The sequence below is a fragment of the Crocuta crocuta genome, unplaced genomic scaffold (assembly GCF_008692635.1).
Source record: "Crocuta crocuta isolate KB4526 unplaced genomic scaffold, BGI_CrCroc_1.0 scaffold193, whole genome shotgun sequence".
Taxonomy (NCBI): Eukaryota; Metazoa; Chordata; class Mammalia; order Carnivora; family Hyaenidae; genus Crocuta; species Crocuta crocuta.
The window spans coordinates 1886716-1905974 of record NW_027529624.1 but is presented as its reverse complement, the minus strand read 5'-3'; the positions used below and the strand labels follow the sequence as shown (position 1 = coordinate 1905974).

Genomic DNA, 19259 nt, shown 5'->3' with positions numbered 1-19259 from the left:
AAGTGGTGTGATTTTAAATCTGCAGATTTCAGGACAGCAGACAAGCCATGTCCCAGCCCCAGGTCTTCTTCATTCCTGCAGAGCTGTCTGGAGTGGGGTGTGTTTCCACTCCTTGCACACTCTCCAAGTGCACCCGAGGCTCCCTGGGCAGAACGGGTGCCTGCGGGCACCCACAGGTGGAAGGCCCAACAGAAATCCAGGCTGCCAACTTAACAACAGGTTTGTTTGGTCAGTACAATTAAAATGGGTGCAGGGCATTCTTCTCATTAATTTCTGAACTGGTCAAGAAACAGAAATTTCCCTGGGATTATTCTAATTTGTACTCAGAGCCAGCTTGGTTTGAAAAATNATCAATCCTTAATCCTTCTCCTTAATTACTTTTTCTTTAACTTTGTGATGTGGAATTTAGTGTTCACGAAGAGAAAAGAACTGAGGGCTGTGAAATAAAGCAGGCTTTATCAATAGGTGATGGGCACTGCAGGCGGCCTCAAAGCGCGTCTGAAAGGGCTCCCTTTGCCTGCAGAGAGAGGGTAATTTGATCTCCTTCATTTTCCTTGCTGGCACTTATTCTGGGCAAGAATGGCAGGCTGTATTCAAATGGTACTTTAAGAAACATATCTTCAAACTTTGTTTTGCTTAAAATCAGATCATCTTTGTTTAACTAGCACATTAGTCTTCCCACAGGACAGAAACATTGAGACGGCGAAATAGGACCAGTTTTTCCAGGCAAAACTAATGATACAGAATGGCTAGTGATGCTCAACAGAAAAAAAAAATCACAGTCCTAATCCCCGTAGGAGAAATATTAATTTGGCTTTCTCATTAGGCAGAGAACTGAATATGAGAAGCCCTGGAGCGGTTTTCTGTCTCTTGTTCCAACCATTTTGGGGGCAGGGGATTCGGGGAAATCCCCGAGTGCTGGGGCCAGACAGACTTGAGTGTGACTCCTGGCCACTTCTTACCAGCTGTGCAGCCCTGTGGCTTTGGGGAGGTTTCTTTGCATCTTGGAGCCTCGACTGCAGGATAGGGATGCTGTTCCCTACACCACAGAGGATGCATGAAGAATAAATGAGAGGAGATGGCGGTGATGAGCAGAGACTTTGGTGTCAACAGACCCAGGAGCAAATCCTGCCTTTGCTACTTACTACCTCTCTAAGCCGGTTTCATTTTCCACAAAAGGAGAAGTCACTTGTACTAAACCTTTTGTGAGGATCCAGTAACTTAATGCATGAAACGCGCTAGGCTTAATACATGGTGCTTTGCAAACAGTAAATGATAGCTGTTGTTATTATTATTTTGTTAACAACCTATGTAAGGTGTTTGGCACTAAAACGTTGTTCTCCCTTCCCTCAGCTGCCAAAGTCTGTACTTACATTCAAACTTAATGTTTCGCAAATTTTCTGGAAGATCATGGAGAGCCACTTTTAGCCACTCGTCCAGCTGCTTGGCAAACTTTCGGATCACCTGAGTTAAGCTAGAAAGAGAAATGATCCATTTTAAGTGCCTTTGTGGTTGCCCAGTCCTCCTGATAGGCCCGGACAGGGTTTGGTTTCCTCTGGTCGTGTTTTGGCTTCACCGGTGTCACTCGGAGCCGCAACCTCAGGTGCGGGGCAGGTGGCCCCAGCCCCACAGAGCACTGGTGGGTCTGATGGCGCATGCATAGCATGTGCTTCTGGTGCCCACAATGGTCGCGGGGGGACATGGTGCCAGGACTCTGAGCAAAACGGTGCAGACAGTGGGCGGTGGGCCCCCTGAGAGCACTGTTTTGCTGACAGTCTCGCCCAAGCGCCGCCCACCCAGCGCGGCTCAGGCTGCCCCTGAGAACTGGGGAGCGGCAGCCTGACTTTGCACTGACAAACATCCCTGACCTTGAAACCACATCTGATTTGGAGAGTCAAGGCCTGTTCCTGGGAAGGGGGTGAAGCAACACAGCTCTCCTCCCCCACCACCTTCCCAGAGTCCAGGGCCAACCCCTTGTCATCCCCTCCTGCCTCCTCAGGAACCCTTCACCCCCTGCACTGACAACTGCTTCTCCAGGATATCCCGCCTCTTCCTCTCACCACGCATGCCCCGCCTTGAAAATAAACCCTCTTATTTCTTCATGCTCTGTCTTCAGGGTACCACCCTCTGTCTTCCACTTCACAGACATCCATCTTCAGGCAGCCCACGGCTTCAGTCACCATCCATACTTACTCTCACACCTCTGGAGCAGAGCTCTCCAGAACTCCAGACCAACCACACACAGGTCCCCTCCATTTAGTGTCCCAAAGGCACACCAACCTCAACACGTCCAAACTGAACACCCCACTTCTCTGTCAGACTGTTTTCTTTTCTTAGGTTCTCTCTTTCATTGGGAACTCTACTTTTCATAAAGGTTTTAACTTTTTTATTATGAAAACGTTTAAATATACCCCAAGATAGAACAGTGTAATAAACCTCCAAGGATCTGTGGCCCAGCTTTAATAACCAGCAACATTTTGCCAGTTCAATTTCTCACATGCCACTCTTGCTTTTCTGGAATGCTGTGAGCAAATTCAAGATGTATCATTTCAAAAACTCCACATGCGTTTCTAACATGCCCTTAAATATGTATGTATGTACACATACATTTAAAATCCCCATGCCATTCGTATACCTACACAATGAACAGCAATTCCTATTATCTAAAGCCCAGTTGGTACTCAAATTTCTCTATTTCTCTAGAGATATCTCTTAGTTTCTTTGAATCAGGATCCAACCAAGGTCTACACACTGTGCAAACACACTGCTTTGTTCTACTCCTGAAGATTTTTAAAAAATCCTGTTTCATGCATTGGCTTGTTAGCAACATCATGCTATTTGTTCCTTGTCATGTCCTGCACTCGACTTGGTCCATGTCTTCCTTGTGGTGCCATTTAACCCGTTCATCTATCCTGCATACTTCTTATAAACTGGCACTTAGGTCTAAAGAGGGGATCAAATTAAGTTACCATTTTTAATTTATTTTTTTTACATTTATTTATTTTTGAGAGACAGAAAGAAAGCACAAGTTGGGGAGGAGCAGAGAGAGAATGAGACATAGAATCCGAAGCAGGCTCCAGGCTCTGAGCTGTCAGCACGGAGCCTGACACAGGGCTCGAACTCACAAACCATGCGATTGTGACCTCAGCGCGAGTCAGATGTTTAACCGACTGAGCCACCCAGGCACCCCTACAATTTTTTTTTGAGACATGAAAACTTCACAGGTGGCCCTGTGCTGCCCACTGCATCACACCATGAGACTTATAATGGCTGGTTGTTCCTCTTTTAGTGTATCTAGTTTTGAGACGTAGTCTCTCTTCCCTGTTCTCCAAGTTGCCGCTCAACGTCATCCAGTTTTCCCCTTTTCTCTCTACTTCCAGCTATCCTCACCTCTCACCTGGGCCACTGCAGCAGCTTCTACAACAGTCGGTACATGAGCCTACCCTGCTCTGCTCACCTTCCCACCTCGACCCCATCTTCCACATTGTGAGAGAGATTTCTCTAAAACACTTGCAATTTTTGTCTGTTTCACCTTCTGGTTAAACATAGCCCCCTACCCACCCCCCCACATGCTTTCACATTCTTTTTTGTTTGTTTGATTAGTTTTGAAAGAGTGCAAGCAGGGGAGGGGCACAGAGAGAGGGAGAGAGAATCCCAAGCAAGGTCCACAGCAGCAGCAGCATTGAGTCCAATGCGGGGCTCAAACTCATGACCTGACCCGAAGCCAAGAGTCAGACACTTAACTGACTGAGCCACTCAGGTGCCCCTCACATTATTCTTTGGATAAAAACCCAAATCCTCACTGTGATCCCCAAGGTTTTCCTTTCCAGCTTCACCTTAAATTTTCTCTCTTTGTCTACATTTCAGCCCCACTTGCCTCCATCCTGTTATTTTCAACACCTCAGGGCCTTTGACCTGAGCATTCCAAGAGCATTCCATCCTTCCTCACCTACTCAACTCCTCCTCAGGAAAACCTTCTCTGAGGCCCTCTAAGCTAAATCAGAGTCCCTGGTTACTCCCTTTGAAGGATCCTGCGGTTGTGGCAGTTGGTAACAATACACTAATTGGTGTGATTATCTGAATAATGTCCATCTTTCCCACTAGACTGCATCCTCCAGCAGAGAGAGCAGGGACTGTGTCTATTTCGCTTATCACTGTCTGTTCAGCAATTGGCATAGTGCCTGACACCGAGTAGGCACAGAAGAGGTGTTTGTTAAATGAAATGAATGAGTCAATGGCCCCCAATCCCCAGCTGGGCAGACCTTAGATATATTCCCCACAGGACCCTATCCACACTGTCCCCACCTTTATTTCTCTGACTTCAGCTCCTCCCACTCCACCCTGCCCCACCTCACCAGCTTACTCAGTTCCCACAGCACCAGCCCCCTTCCTTTCCCTCAACCTGGAAAGCTCCTGCCCCAGACTGCAGCCTGCTCCCTCCCTCCCTTAACTTCAAAGGCTGGTTCAAGTGTCGACCACAGGGTTTGAAACTGCCAGTCTCTCCACACTCCTATATTTCAATACTCTTAAACCTGCCATGTGTTTTGAAAAGAGCAGTTGGCTCCTGGGATGAAAACTGAGTATAGAAAGGCAAGGACAGAGCAGGGAGAGCTATTCGAAAACTATAGCAATAATCCAGGCAAGAGGGTGACCTGGATGAGGGCGGTAACTGTGGAAATAATGCAATAGAGTCTGATTAAATTGTTTTGAAGGCAGAGCCAGCCAGGATGCCCTGGTAGGTGGATACAGGTGTATGAGGAAAGACTGTTGCCAAGGATGCCTTCATGAAAGCGAAATGGTATATGCACCCCCCTGTGCCTAGCAGAGTGCCTGATACCCAGGAGGTGCTTAATAAACGTTGACTACTGAGTGAACCAAAAGTACTGCACTTATAATAAAGCCAAAGTTCAAAGCCACTGTCAGTGATCAGCGCACTGGATCCCACTCCTAACTGAGAAGACTTCTCAGAACATCTGGCCACTCTTGACAGAGGTGAACTTTAGGTTAAGTGTCTGATCATCCTATGGCCGCTGGACCATCAAAGAGGGTGGCGTGCCATTCTCCGCCCGTGGCCCCTTTCGCAGGAGACACGGCCTGCGGCTGGAGAAGAGGAGCTGGCCTTTGCGCGGGGCCCGCTTCCCGCGTCTCCTTCCTCCGCCTCACTCCCGAGGCTGGCACTCCGAGGGTCGCCCTGCTCCTCTAGTGTCGCCCCTTTTGTGCAGGTGGCTCCCACATCTATAACTGCAGCTTCAGCCCTTCGCCTGCATCTGAATCCCACACTTGTAACTCTGAACGGCCTCCAGCCGTGATGCTGGCACAACAGCATCTGGGCTACTAGCGGCTGCCGTGTAACGGGTGCAGTGTGCCAAGTGCTACACATATTTCCTACTTAATCCTCACATCCACCCTACGAAGCAGGTACTACTGTTAGCCCCAGCAGAGAGGGGAGAAATCGAGGCTCACAGAAGTTGTTTTATCTGTCCAGGGAGATGCAAGAAGTGTGTGGACACACCAAGACTGAAGCTCAGAGGTGTCTGGCTCCAAAGCTCTAGTATCTCAGTCTTCTCTTTGCTTCTCTGATATCTCATCTTCCCTGCCTGGTCCAGCACCCCTAAACACACACACACACACAACACACACAACACACACAACACACACACACACAACACACACTTCCTTACCTCTGCTAAACCAACCATTACTAACAACCAGTAAGCCAGGATCACCTGGGAGGTCATAAGAGGTGAAAAGTCCAAGTTTGAGAAAGATCTACATTTCTTATAGATAAAGAACATATCAGGGCACCTGGGTAGCTCAGTTGGTTAAGTGTGTGACTTTGACTCAGGTCATGATCTTACAGCTCATGAGTTTGAGCCCCACATCGGGCTTTGTGCTGACAGCTCAGAGCCTGGAGCCTGCTTTGGATTCTGTGTCTCCTTCTCTATCTGCCCCTCCCCCACATGCTGACTCTGACTCTCTCTCTCTCTCAAAAATAAACACACATTAAAAGTTTTTAAAAACAGAGCATACAGTTCATGGTTATCTCTATATTATCACTTGTTCACCTGAATTTCAATATGCTTTACTGATAGAAGAAGGTAAGGGGTGGGTCTGAGCTAGTCAGCTAGTGAGAACTTCTAGAGTCAATTCTCACTTCTACCCTGGCCAAACACAGGACTGGGCATACAGAAGGCACTCAAACAGGTTTCAGGGGTGAATGAATTCTTAAAATTGTGAAAAATCAGCTGTCTGAGGAAGTCTGTTCTTTTGAATAAGTTTTTCTTCTTGATTTAATGGGAAAGGCATTGGATCTATGAGCCAAAGGTCACTTTGGGAACTAGTTAACAATGTAATTAAAAAAAAAAAAGGTATCTCATGGCAGACTGGAAGCTCAGTGAAGGCAAGGAGCATGCTTATCTCCTTTAACATATTCAGGATGCAGCACAGTGTCCAGCATGTCATAGTCACCAACAGACATTGTTTAATGAAGAATGAATAGTTGACTCATGGTTGTTTCATTTATTTGCAGGTGACTAAAGTCATTTCAGTTACTAAAGTGACTAAAGGGATTTCAGCTCTTAAGCTCCCATTTTCACATCTATAAAAACAAGCCAATTATAGAGATGGAGGCAGGGGTTAGCATTTCATTAGCACCCCACAAAATGCTTTCTAACAAACTACAGATGCCCTTCATGTGTGTAACACCTATTAAGCAGTGCTAGAAATATGTGAACGGTGTATCTAACAGTGCGTATACTTCGACCCCCTCCCCTCCTGGCAGTACCTTCTCACGACAGAATGAAGGGTACACATTTGGCCACTATCTAGTTCACTTGAACAATGCACAAGAAAGAATAACTCAAAGCATAAAGAGGTCTTCCTCTCTCTCTCTCCCCATATTTTATATATATAATTTTTACAATCCTACGCATATTTTAAAGTCATATACGCATATACACATGATTATAAAAATAATCCAGTCTTAACTAGAACAGCAGAAAAATGCAAAAAAGCATGAGACTAAAACCTGACTATAATCTCACTGGAAGGTAATTTTGGCTCCTATCTAGGTATGTGTCTATTCCACCTAGAATATGGAAAATTAGAAAAAGCAACACTCCCACCATAACAAGAGAAAGCCAGATAATCCACAGAATCCTAACTTTTCTTGAACCCGCCAGACAGCTGGTGGAATACACAGTAAGACAGGCAGCTCCACAGAGAGAAGGACTTTGGAACTGGTTCCTCTGTGTCTGAGGGAGGAAAGCAGGATCTCTAGGTAAAAAAGAATTCAGTTCAATTTTTAAGACAAACTGCTAAAGGCCAAGTGTGAGCTAGCATGAGAGCACAGAACTCTGGGAACCACAGATGCAAAGGAAGTTTACATCTATCTGTTCACAAGATCTTCCCCACAGGCCTCACCAGGGGCTCATGAGGAATCCCCGAGAATGGAGGAAGCCTATCTCTGGGATGCCTGCTTAGAGGAGGGGAGCAACCACTACTGCAGGGGAAGCGTGAAGTCCTAGCAAGCCAGCGGTCCCTCCTCTATGGAACAAAAGCCTCAAGTGGCCAGGGGAAGGACAGAGACACTAGTGACTGTGGGTGTAGAAAGAGACCCAAGGGAAGTAAAAAGAGAAAGCTCTCTAACCTTGGTAGAAACCATCATGGGCTCAGACTGTTAGAGATTTCTCTCTGGGGCAGGATAGGATGACAGAGAATGTCTGGCTCTTAGATCCAACAACATAGTGCTTGCTGGGAACTAAAACCAGGACAGCAGGGAAACTCCCCTCCTACCTCCATTCCAGCCCCAAACAGGCCAATAAGGGTAGGAGAGGTACACATGGAGGGCCTACAGCTGAGGATGAGGACCCATTCCCACCCCCCAACAACAAACTTTCAACCTAAGCACAGAGGACCCAGAAGAATCCACTGAAGGTACCCACAGCAACAACAAAACCCAAACCCAATCAACTCCTAAATAAGCTGATTCAACTCCTTACATCAAGAGCTAGGAGAGGAAAAGGCACGTTTATTTCCAGGCATAAAAACTATTTACTTCATTCAGTCTCTACTCTTCTAAGCACTGTTTGGAAGTCAGTAAAAAATTATAAGACACACAGAAAATTAATAAAAAGAATCTACTATGACTGAATGGATTAAAAAAAAAAAAGACCCATCTATACACTGCCTATAAGAGACTCAGTTGAGACCTTATAGGCACATACAAACTGAAAGTGAAGGAATGCAAAAAGATATTCCATGCAAATGAGAGTGGAAAAAAAGAAAAATAAAATAAGGTACCAATACTTACATCAGAAAAAAAGACTTTAAAGACTGTAACAAGAGACAAGGACGTTACATAATGATAAAGGAATCAATTCAAAACGAAGATAAAATAATTGTAAATATCTATGCACCCAAACACAGAAGCACCTAAATACATAAAGCAAATATTAACAGACACAAAAGGAGAAAATGACAATAGTAGGGGACTTTAACATCCCATTTACATCAATGGAGAGATCATCCAGGCAAAAAATCAATAAGGAAACAGTGGCTTTGAATAATACATTAGACAAGTTGGACTTAACAGATATATTCAAAACATTCCATCTAAAACCAGCAGAACACATATTCTTTCCAAGTGCACAGGGAACATTCTCCAGGACAGATCACAGGTTAGGCCACAAAACAAGTCTCAATAAATTTAATATTTAAATCATATTAAGCATCTTTTCTGATCACGAAATTATGAAACTAGAAATCAATTACAAGAAAAAAACCTGAAAAAAACACAAACACAAGGAAGCTAAACACAATACTACTAAACAACCAATGAGCCAATGAAGAAATCAAAGAGGGAACTAGAAAAAAAAAACATGGAGATAAATGAAACCGAAAATACAATGGTCCAAAATCTTTGGGATACAGCAAAGCAGTTCTAAGAGGAAAGTTCTACCTCAAGAAACAAAAAAATCTCAAACAATGTAACCTTTATGTTTAAAGAAACTAGAAAAAGAATAGTGAAAGCCCAAAGTGAGTAGAAGGAAGGAAGGAATAAAGATCAGACTTGAAATAAATGAAACAGAAACTTATAACACAATAGATCAATAAAACAAAGAGGTGCTTTTTAAAAAAGATAAACAAAAATGAGAAACTTTTAGCCAGACTCAGCAAGAAAAAAGATAAAGGACTCAAGAAAATCAGATAAAGGACTCAAGAAAATCAGAAATGAAAGAAGAAAAATAACAACTGACACATCAAAGAACAACAAATGATTATGAGAAACTATTACAAAAAAATTATACAACAACAAATTGGACAACCTAGAAGAAATGGATAAGTTCCTAGAAATATATACAATATTCCCAAACTGGATCAGGAAGAAACAGAAAATTTAAACAGACTGATTACTAGTAATGAAATTTATCAGTAATAAAAAAAAAAAACCTCCCAGTAAACATTAAGTTCAAAGACAGCTTCACAGGTGAATTTTACAATCATTTAAAAGAGAGTTAATATTTACTATTCTCAAACTTTCCAAAAATAGAAAAGAAAGGAAAGCTTCCAAATTTATTCTACAAGGCCAGTATTACCCTTATACCAAAACCACAGACACTGCCACAAAAGAAAACTACAGGCCAGTATCTTTGAGGAACACAAATGCAAAAATCCTCAACAAAATATTAGCAAACTATATTCAACAGTACATCAAAAGCATCATTCACCATGATCAAAGAGGATTTATTGCCAAGATGCAAGGGTGGTTCCATATACACAAATCAAAGTGATACATCACATTAACAAAATGAAGGATAAAAATGATATGAACATCTGAACAGATGCAGAAAAAGCATTTGACAAAATTCAACATTCATTCATAGTAAAAAGAACTCTCAACAAAGTAGGTTTGGACGAAACATACATTAACATAATAAAGGCCATATGACCAATCCAAAGCTAACATCATGCTCAATAGTGAAAAACTGAAAGCTTTTCCTCTAAGATCAGGAACGAGATAAGGATGTTCACTCTAACTTTATTCAACAAAGTACAGGAAATCCTAGCCATAGCAATCAGACAAGAAGGGGGAAAAAGGCATCCAAATTGTAAAGTAGAAGTTAAACTGTCCCTATTTGCAGATGACATGATACTACATACAGAAAACCCTAAAGATTCCACCATAAAACTTAGAATAAATGAATTCAGTAAAGTTATAGGACACAAAATCAATATACAGATATCTGTTGCATTTCTATACATTAATAATGAAGTAGCAGAAAAAGAAACTAAGAAAACAATCCCATTTACAACTGCACCGAAAAGAATAAACTACCTAGGAACAAACTTAACCAAGGAAGTGAAAGACCTGTACTCTGAAAACTATGATGGAAGACAATGATTAAAGAAACAGAACATAATATAAACAAATATAAAGAAATACATGCTCATGGGCTAGAAGAATTAGTATTGTTTTTAAAATGTCTATACTACCCAAAGCAATCTATAGATTCAGTGCAATGTCTTATGAAAAGCCCAATAGAAATCTTCAGAGAACTCAAACAAATAATCCTAAAATTTGCATAGAAACACAAAAGATCCCAAATAGCCAAAGCAATCTTGAGAAAGAAGAACAAAGCTGGAGATACCTAAATTCCAGATGTTAAGATATATTACACAAAGTTAAAGTAATCAAAACAGTAAGATACCGGCACAAAACAGACATATAGATCAATGGAACAGGATGGAGAGCTGGAAATAAACCCACACTCATACGGTCAATCTATCTATGACAGAGGAGGCAAGAATATATAATGGGTAAAACACAGTTTTTTAAAAAATGGTGCTGGGAATACAAGACAGCTACATGCAAAAGAATGAAACTGGACCACTTTTTTACTACATACACAAAAATAAACTCAAAATGGATTAAAGACCTAAATATGAGACCTAAACTACTACTAAAAGAAAACCTAGGTAGTAATCTCTTAGACATTGACCTTATCAATACATTTATGGTTATGTCTCCTCAGGCAAGGGAAACAAAAGCAAAAATAAACTATCGAGACCACACCAAAATAAAAAGCTTCTGCACAGCAAAGGAAACCATCAACAAAACAAAAAGGCAACTTAGTGGAGGAAGATATTTGCAAATGATATATCCAATAAGGGGTTAATATCCAAAATATATGAAGAACACATCCAACTCAACACCAAAAAGCAGATAATCCAATTAAAAATAAGCAGAGGACCTGAACAGACATTTTTCAAAGGAAATATACAGATGGCAACAGATAGAGGAAAAGATGCTCAGCATCACTAATCATCAAGGAAACGCAAATCAAAACCACGATGAGATATTACCTCATACCAGTCACAATGGCTAGTATCAAAAAGGTAAAAAATAAAAAGTGTTGAAGATATGTAGCAAAAGGAACCTTCTGCACTGTTGGTGGGAGTATAAATTAATGCAACCACTGTGGAAAGCAGCATGGAGGTTCCATGGAAAATTACAAATAGAAGTACCATACAATTCAGTAAAAAAAATTCCACTGCTGGGTGTTTACCCAAAATGAAAACACTAATTCTATGTTCACTGCAGCATATTTACAATAGCCAAGATATGGAAGCAACCCAAGTGTCCATCAATAAATAAACAAATAAAGAAGATGTGTTATATATACACAATGGAGTATTGCTTAGCCATAAAAAAGAATGAGATTTGGCCAATTGCAACAAAATGCATGACCCTAGAGAATATTATGTTAGGTGAAATAGGTCAGACAGTAAAAGACAAATACTGTATGATTTCACTTATACGTGGAATCTAAAAAAGAAAACAAACATAAAAAAACAGAAACAGATTCATAAATACAGAGAACAAATTGGTGGTTGCTAGAGGGGAGTGGCATGGGGAGGGTGGGCAAAATAGGTGAAGGGAATTAACACATACAAACTTCCAGTTATAAAGCAAGTAAGTCACAGGGGCGAACAGCACTGCATAGGGAATATAGTCCATATTATAATAATGTTGTATAGTGACAGATGGTAACTACACCTACTGTGGTGAGCACTGAATAATGTAGAGCACTGTCCAATCACTGTGTTATATGCCTGAAACTAATATAACATTGTATGTCAACGATACTCGAATAATAAAAATTTTAAAAAGAAAAGGAATCCACTCTCAAGAGATAAAGCCATCAAGAGAACCTGACCATCAAACAGGGAATTTAAAATAAGTATCACTGGGGTAGCTGGGTGGTTCAGACAGTTGAGCATCTGACTTCAGTTCACGTCATGATCTCAAGGTTCGTGAGTTCGAATCCTACATCAGGCTTTCTGCTGTCATCACAGAGCCCGCTTCAGATCCTCTGAACCTCTCTCTCTCTCTGCTCCTCCCCCCACTCTCTATCAAAACTAAACACTAATTTTTTAATAAAATAACTATGATTAATATGTTAAAGGTTTCCTTGGAAAGGTTAAACAGTAAGTATGAACAGATGAGGACAGAAATAAAAAAAGCCATCAAATGAAATGTTACAAAATAAGAACAAAATACGGCAACACAGGTGAAGAATGCCTTCAACAATCTCATTAGTAAAGTTGATATATGCTAGACAAAAAATCAGTGAGCCCGAAGAGAGGCCAATAAAAATGAATCTAACAAAGACACAAAACGAGTGAAAAAAACAGAACAACCAAGACAGTTGTGCAACAGCGTCAAATGATCTGATATGTATGTAACTGAAATCACGGAAGGAGAAAGGGGAGAAAACACAGGTCAGAAGATAATGGCAGGGAGTTTTCCAAAAATAATAATGAAGCATATCAAAGTACACAGATCCAGGGGCGCCTGGGTGGCTTGGTTGGTTGGGCATCCGACTTTCGCTTGGGTCATGGTCTCGCGGTTCGTGGGTTCAGGCCCCGCGTCGGGCTCTGTGCTGACTGCCAGCTCGGAGCCTGGAGCCTGTTTCAGTCTGTGACTCCCTCGCTCTCTGACCCTCCCCTGCTCACACTGTCTCTCTCTCTCTCTCTCTCTCCTGGAGGTGAATAAAACATTAAAAAAAAAAAGTACACAGATCCAAGAAGCTCAGAAAATCTCAAGCAGGGTTAACTAGACACATCATATTCAAACAGCTACAACCAAAGGTAGAGAAAATCTCAAAGGAAGCCAGAGGAGAAAACACATATTGTATGCAAAGCAGAAAAGACGTACACAGATAAACATGCGAGCCAGAAAACGACAGGTTGAAATCGTTAAAGTGCTGAGCACAAAACCAAACAGAAAATGTGTGAATCCAGAACACCACACCCACTGAAAGCATCTTTCAAAAATGAAAGAGAAATAACAACTTTTTCAGACCAGCCAAAGCTGAGATGGTTCATTAGCACCAAACCTGCAGTTCTAGACACAATTCTTCAGGCAGGAGGATATGATAACGTGATCAAACACAGAAACCAGGATTTTATATAAAGAAATGAGGCTCGGAAATCACTAGGTTGACAGTAAATGTAAAAGATTGTTTTCTGAATCTTTAATCACTCCAAAGGTAAATTATCTAAAGCAAAAACTGTAACACCAGTGGATGCAGAGCATCTATAAGACCAAAATGTGTGACAGCAACAGCATAAAAAATGAGAGAATGGACTGGGGGTAGACTGTTGTAAGGTCCCTGCAGTCTGTGAGGCGCAGGATGACATTATCTGAAGGAAGGCTGTGAATAACAGAGATCTATACACCCAGAGGCTCCCACTAAAACAATTTATAAAAGAGGTATAAGAAACAGTTAAATTATAGGATAAAATAGAATGATTTAAAAAAGGAACCTAAAACTAGGCACACAAAGAGGAAAAAAGGATAAAAACTAAAGGAACTACTAGAAAACAACTCGTGAGATGGAAAATTTTTATCAACTATATCATTAATAACATTAAATACAATTTTCACATTAAATCTGAAGGTCTAGACACAGCAACTAAATCTGGAAATTGTCAGATGGGGTGAAAAAGAAGAGCTCACTATACACTGGCTACATAAGATCTACTCTAAATATGAAGACACAGAGTAACAGGGTGGAAAAAGATTAACCATGCAAACACTGAATAAGTGATTGCCAGGGGATGGCAGTGGGAATAAGAGGGGTATGAGAAAAGGGTTTGTTTTTGTTTTTGTTTTTGTTTTACATTTACTTTTTGAGAGACAGAGAAAGCATGAATGAGGAAGAGGCAAAGAGAGAGGAAGACACAAAATCCACACACAGCCCCAGGCTCTATGCTGTCAACACAGAGCCCGATGTGGGGCTCGAACCCACGAACTGTGAGATCATGACCGGAGCCGAAGTTGGATGCTTAACTGACTGAACCACCCAGGCTCCCCTGAGAAAAGTTTTTAAAGCGATGAAACTATTCTATGTTTCAGTCGTACAGTTGACCCTTGAACATGATTGTGAACTATGTGAACACACTTACACATGAATTAATTTTCAATACATACAGTAAACTTGTTTTCTCTTTCTTATGATTTTCTTTTTTTTAAGTTTATTTATTTATTTTGAGAGACAGCCACAGCACAAGTTGGGGGGGCGAGAGAGAGAGAAGGAGAGAGAGAGAGAGAGAGAGACAGAGAGAGAGAATCCCAAGCAGGCTCCATGCTGCCATCACAGAGCCTAGTGCAGGGCTCAAACCCACAAAGCTGCCAGATCATGACCTGAGCTGAAACCAAGAGTCAGAGGCTTAACCAACTGAGTTACCCAAGTGCCCCTTTCTTATGATTTTCTTAACAGCATTTTCTTCTCTATGGCTTAATTTGTTGTAAGAATACATTATTTAATACACGAAACAGACAAAAATATGTGTTAATTGCTTGTCTGTATTACTGGTAAGGCCTCTGGTCAGCAGTAGACTATTAGTACTTAAGCTTCAGAAATGTCAAAAAGTTATATGCAAATTTTTGACTGCACGGGAGTTTGGCACCTCTAATCCCTGTTTTGTTCAAAGGTCAGCTGTATACACTAAAAATGGTGAATGTTACTATATACATAAGTATACTCCAAATAAACCTCGATTTCAAAAATAAAATTAAATAAACAGCTATAAACATATAGATAATAATATAAAATGAAATGATGGAACTAAGAACAAAAGTATCTATTGTATCAATAAGTGTAATTGGGCTCGATTAATGTAAATTGGGCTAGAAAAATGTAATTTTTTCTAGTAAGAGAAAAAAAATCTGATTGAATTATAAAGCAAAGTCTAAATGGTTCTGCATATAAGCAAGTTATAAGGGTTAAAAATAAAAAGATGGGCAAATGTATTTGGGACAGATGTAAACAAAGAGAAAATAGAGGTAATGATGTTAATATCATAGAAGCTAAATTCTTGGCCAAAAAATAATTTCAGTTAGCCTTGATAACGCCAAGAGTGCAATGTTCAATGAAGATGTTACAGTTCATAATGAAGGTATTGCTCACATTGAAGATAAAGCAGCTAGAAGTATCCAAGTGTCATATAACATAGCATCAATTTTCAAAAACAAAAATTATAGGCGATACAAGGTGAAATTAACACACATTAGTAATAAGTCTTAAACTTATTTAGCTGTCTTGGTCTGTAACAGTCTAAGTGGACAGCCCTAAGACAAAGGAGACCTTAGTGACAACGATGTTGACCCAAATACATATATGTCAATGTCTGTACTTTGAATGCAGACAGTGCTTCTTCTTTCCAAGTGTCACAGAAGTAGCCATATATTAGACAACAAATAAAATCTAATTAAAATCTCAAAAGAAGAAATAGTTCAGAAAACAGTCCCTATTCAATAAAGGCTATAATGAATAGCATAAGTATAAGATTGCTCCTAACAATTGGAAGTTTTAAAGTACTATTTTAAAATTCTTAGAACATAGAGGAACTCCAAACCAAAGTTGTAAAATATCTAGAAAATAATAATGTTAAAATATTACATCTCAAAACCTATGGGATACAGGTAAAATAGTGTTCAAAGAAAAACCCAATCCTGAAATATCTGTTATTAAACAAGAATGAAAGTAAGTAAATCAAGCATCTATTTTTTTGTCAATTGTTTTTGGTCACTGATAAAACAACAAACTATGTAGTGGGCACTCAATAAAATATTTGTTGAATAAATGAAGAACAGAGTAAACTTAGGAAAGTAAAAGAAATGAGTTAAATAAAAGAAATCAATGTATTGGAAAAAAGAAAGAGTATGAGCACAAATAAATATACCCAAGGGCATGTTCCTTGAAAAAAAAAACCAAACAGGTTACTTAATCACAAAGTAGCAGCAGAAAGCATAACTCTACAACCTAAAATGTAGTAAAGCAGAAATAATCACAGGCACAGAGGAAACTCAATGAGTCTATAAACTCCCTTTGTTCAACCCTAAGCAAATAAATGTAAAGATCTAGGAGTGGATATTTTCTAGGAAGATATAATTTAACAAAACTTACCTCAAAGAAGATAGAAAATTGAAACTAACCAATTACTATAGGGGAAAAAAATTAAAGATTTACTTCCACAATACACCACACCCAGATGCCTTCAGAGGGGAATTAATTCTACGTGTCTCCAAGAGCAAATAATTTCAATGCTATTTAAAGTGTGTCAGAGCTTAGAGAAAAATGGGAGTGGGGAGAAGCTTCCATACTTCTTTCATGAAGCAAGAATAACATTGATACTAACAACTAATGAAGATCAAACACAAAAAGAAAATTGCAGACCAATCTTACTTTATGATTTTGATGCAGAGACTCTACATAAAACATTAGCAAATAAAACCCTGTCGCACATTAAAGAATATATACTGTGAGTAAGTGGGGTTTACTCTAGGAATGCAAGAATGGTTCAATATTAGAAATAAATAAAGTAATAATTTCCAGAGATGATGAAAAACATTGGAAATATTCAACAACCCTTCTTCATGAAATGTTTAATGAATTTAAAAAAGATAGGCATTCCTTAATAGGATAAAATATATCAATCTTAATCCAAAAGCCGGCATGATGTTTAATGGAGAAACACTACATGCATTTTCATTAAAGTCAAGAATGTCAACATGTAATTAGACAAGAGCAATAAATGAAAGGTATAAAAATTAGAAAAACAAAGGTAAAAGTATCTGCATTTGTAGATAAAAGGATTCTAAACATGAGAAGTCTAAGAGAACCTCAAAAAAATAAATACGACAAGATAAGCTTGACACGGCCAGCTCAAAATAGAACACACAGATGCCAATAGCTTTCATATATACAACCCACCATCTGTCAATGTTTTATTTATTTCTGAGAGAGAGAGAGACCATGTAAGCAGGGGAGGGTCAGAGAGAGAAGGAGACACAGAATCCGAAGCAGTCTCCAGGCTCTGAACTGGCTGTCAGCACAGAGCCTGACGTGGGGCTCGAACCCATGAACCGTGAGATCATGACCTGAGCTGAAGTCAGACGCTTAACCAACTAAGCCACCCAGGCACCCCAACCCCCACCCTCTGTCAAGAGCTATGGAGGAAAAGACTACGTTTACAATAAGAACAAAAAGATAAATATCTAAGAATAAATTTTTAAAATATAACAAATTTATATGAAAAAACATCTGCAACGCTCCTGCAGTCACAAAATTAAACATCAGAATAAACGTCAAGACAAACTATGCCTCTTATTAGGAATTCTCAATATCACTAATATATACTTTTCCCTAAATTGATTTCTAAATGCAATGCAATCTCAGTAAGAATACATGTATAAGTGCTATGTATGTCTATTTACTGAAATAGACAAACTGATGGCAAAATAGTTTATATGGAAAAATAAGTGATGGTAACAGGAAAATTTTTTAAAAAAGGAAAGTAAGCATGAGGAGCTAGTCCTACTAAATATTAAATATGTTTAAAAGCACAAACTTAAAACAGAGTGACCCTGGGACATGAATGTATAGAAATATCAATGGCATAGGATAGGAAGTCTGGAAATAGCCCCTAACACATACCGAATTTATTTTATAAAAAAGAGACATCTCAAATCTGTGAAGAAAAGATGGAATAATTAACATATGATGTTGGGAGTGAACAGGATAGCTCCTGAAGAGAAAATAAAGCCACACTTCACATCTTAGACCCAGATGAATTCCAAATTGAACAAAAATTCAAAAGTACAAAATTAAACCATAAAGTTAGTGGGCTAAACCAGGGGAAAATTATTTAATCACTGGAGTGGGGAGGACTTTTAAAACTATGATATAAAATCCAGAAGCCATAAAAACAAAGGCTGATACATATAACTACATTTCTGTGAGGCAAAGGAATGACAACAAAATGAGAAAAATTTGCAGCTCTTCATATAGAGAAATGGTTATTACACCTAATAAATAAAGAGCTCCTAAAAATCAATGAGAAGAACATCAACCACCAACTAGAAAAATAATCAAAAGATCAGAACTGAAAGTTTGAATCGGTGTAGCCACTCTGGGAAAGAGTATGGAGGTTTCTCAAAAAATTGAAAATAGCAACTATACTACTAGCAATTTATCCAAAGGATACAAAAATGTTGATTCGAAGGGGCACAAGCACCCCAATGTTTATAGCAGTGCTATCAATAATCGCCAAATTATAGAAAGAGCCCAAGTGTCCATCGACTGAAGAATGGATAAAGAAGATATGGAATACTACTCAGCGACAAAAAAGAATGAAATCTTGCTATTTGCAACGATGTAGATGGACCTAGAGGGTATTGTGCTAAGTGAAATAAGTCAGAGAAAGATTTCATTCATTTGTGGAATTTGAGAAACTCAACAGATGAATATAGGGGAAGGGAAGGAAAAGTAAGATAAAAACAGAGAGGGAGGCAAACCATAAGGGATTCTTAGGGGCACCTGGGTGGCTCAGTTGGTTAAGTGTCCGACTTAGGTCAGGTCATGATATCACAGTTTGTGGGTTTGAGCCCCTCACGGGCTCTGTGCTGACGGCTCAGAACCTGGAGCCTGCTTCAGATACTGTGTCTCCTTCTCTCTCTGTCCCTTCCCCACCTGTGTTCTGTCTCTGTCTGTCTGTCTATCTCTCTCTCAAAAATAAGCAAACATAAAAAAAGAGATTCTTAAATACAGAGAACAAACTGAGGGTTGCTGGAGGAGGTTGGGTGGGTTACATGGGTGATGGGCATTAAGGACGGCACTTTTGGGGATGAGCACTAGGTGTCACATGTAAGAGATGAATCACTAGGTTATTTCTACTCCTGAAGCCAAGAC

At 39.9% G+C, this 19259-nt stretch overlaps 1 protein-coding gene across 3 annotated transcripts in view; it reads right to left on the bottom strand.

Moving 5' to 3' along the window:
- RFX4 (regulatory factor X4) overlaps window positions 1–19259 on the bottom strand; it is a 159261-nt gene that overhangs the window by 46269 nt on the left and 93733 nt on the right. For all 3 annotated transcript variants that reach the window (XM_077762006.1, XM_077762007.1, XM_077762008.1), the window contains one exon: window positions 1374–1474. In XM_077762006.1, coding sequence (XP_077618132.1) covers window positions 1374–1474 — 101 coding nt within the window. The remainder of the gene's footprint in view (window positions 1–1373; window positions 1475–19259) is intronic.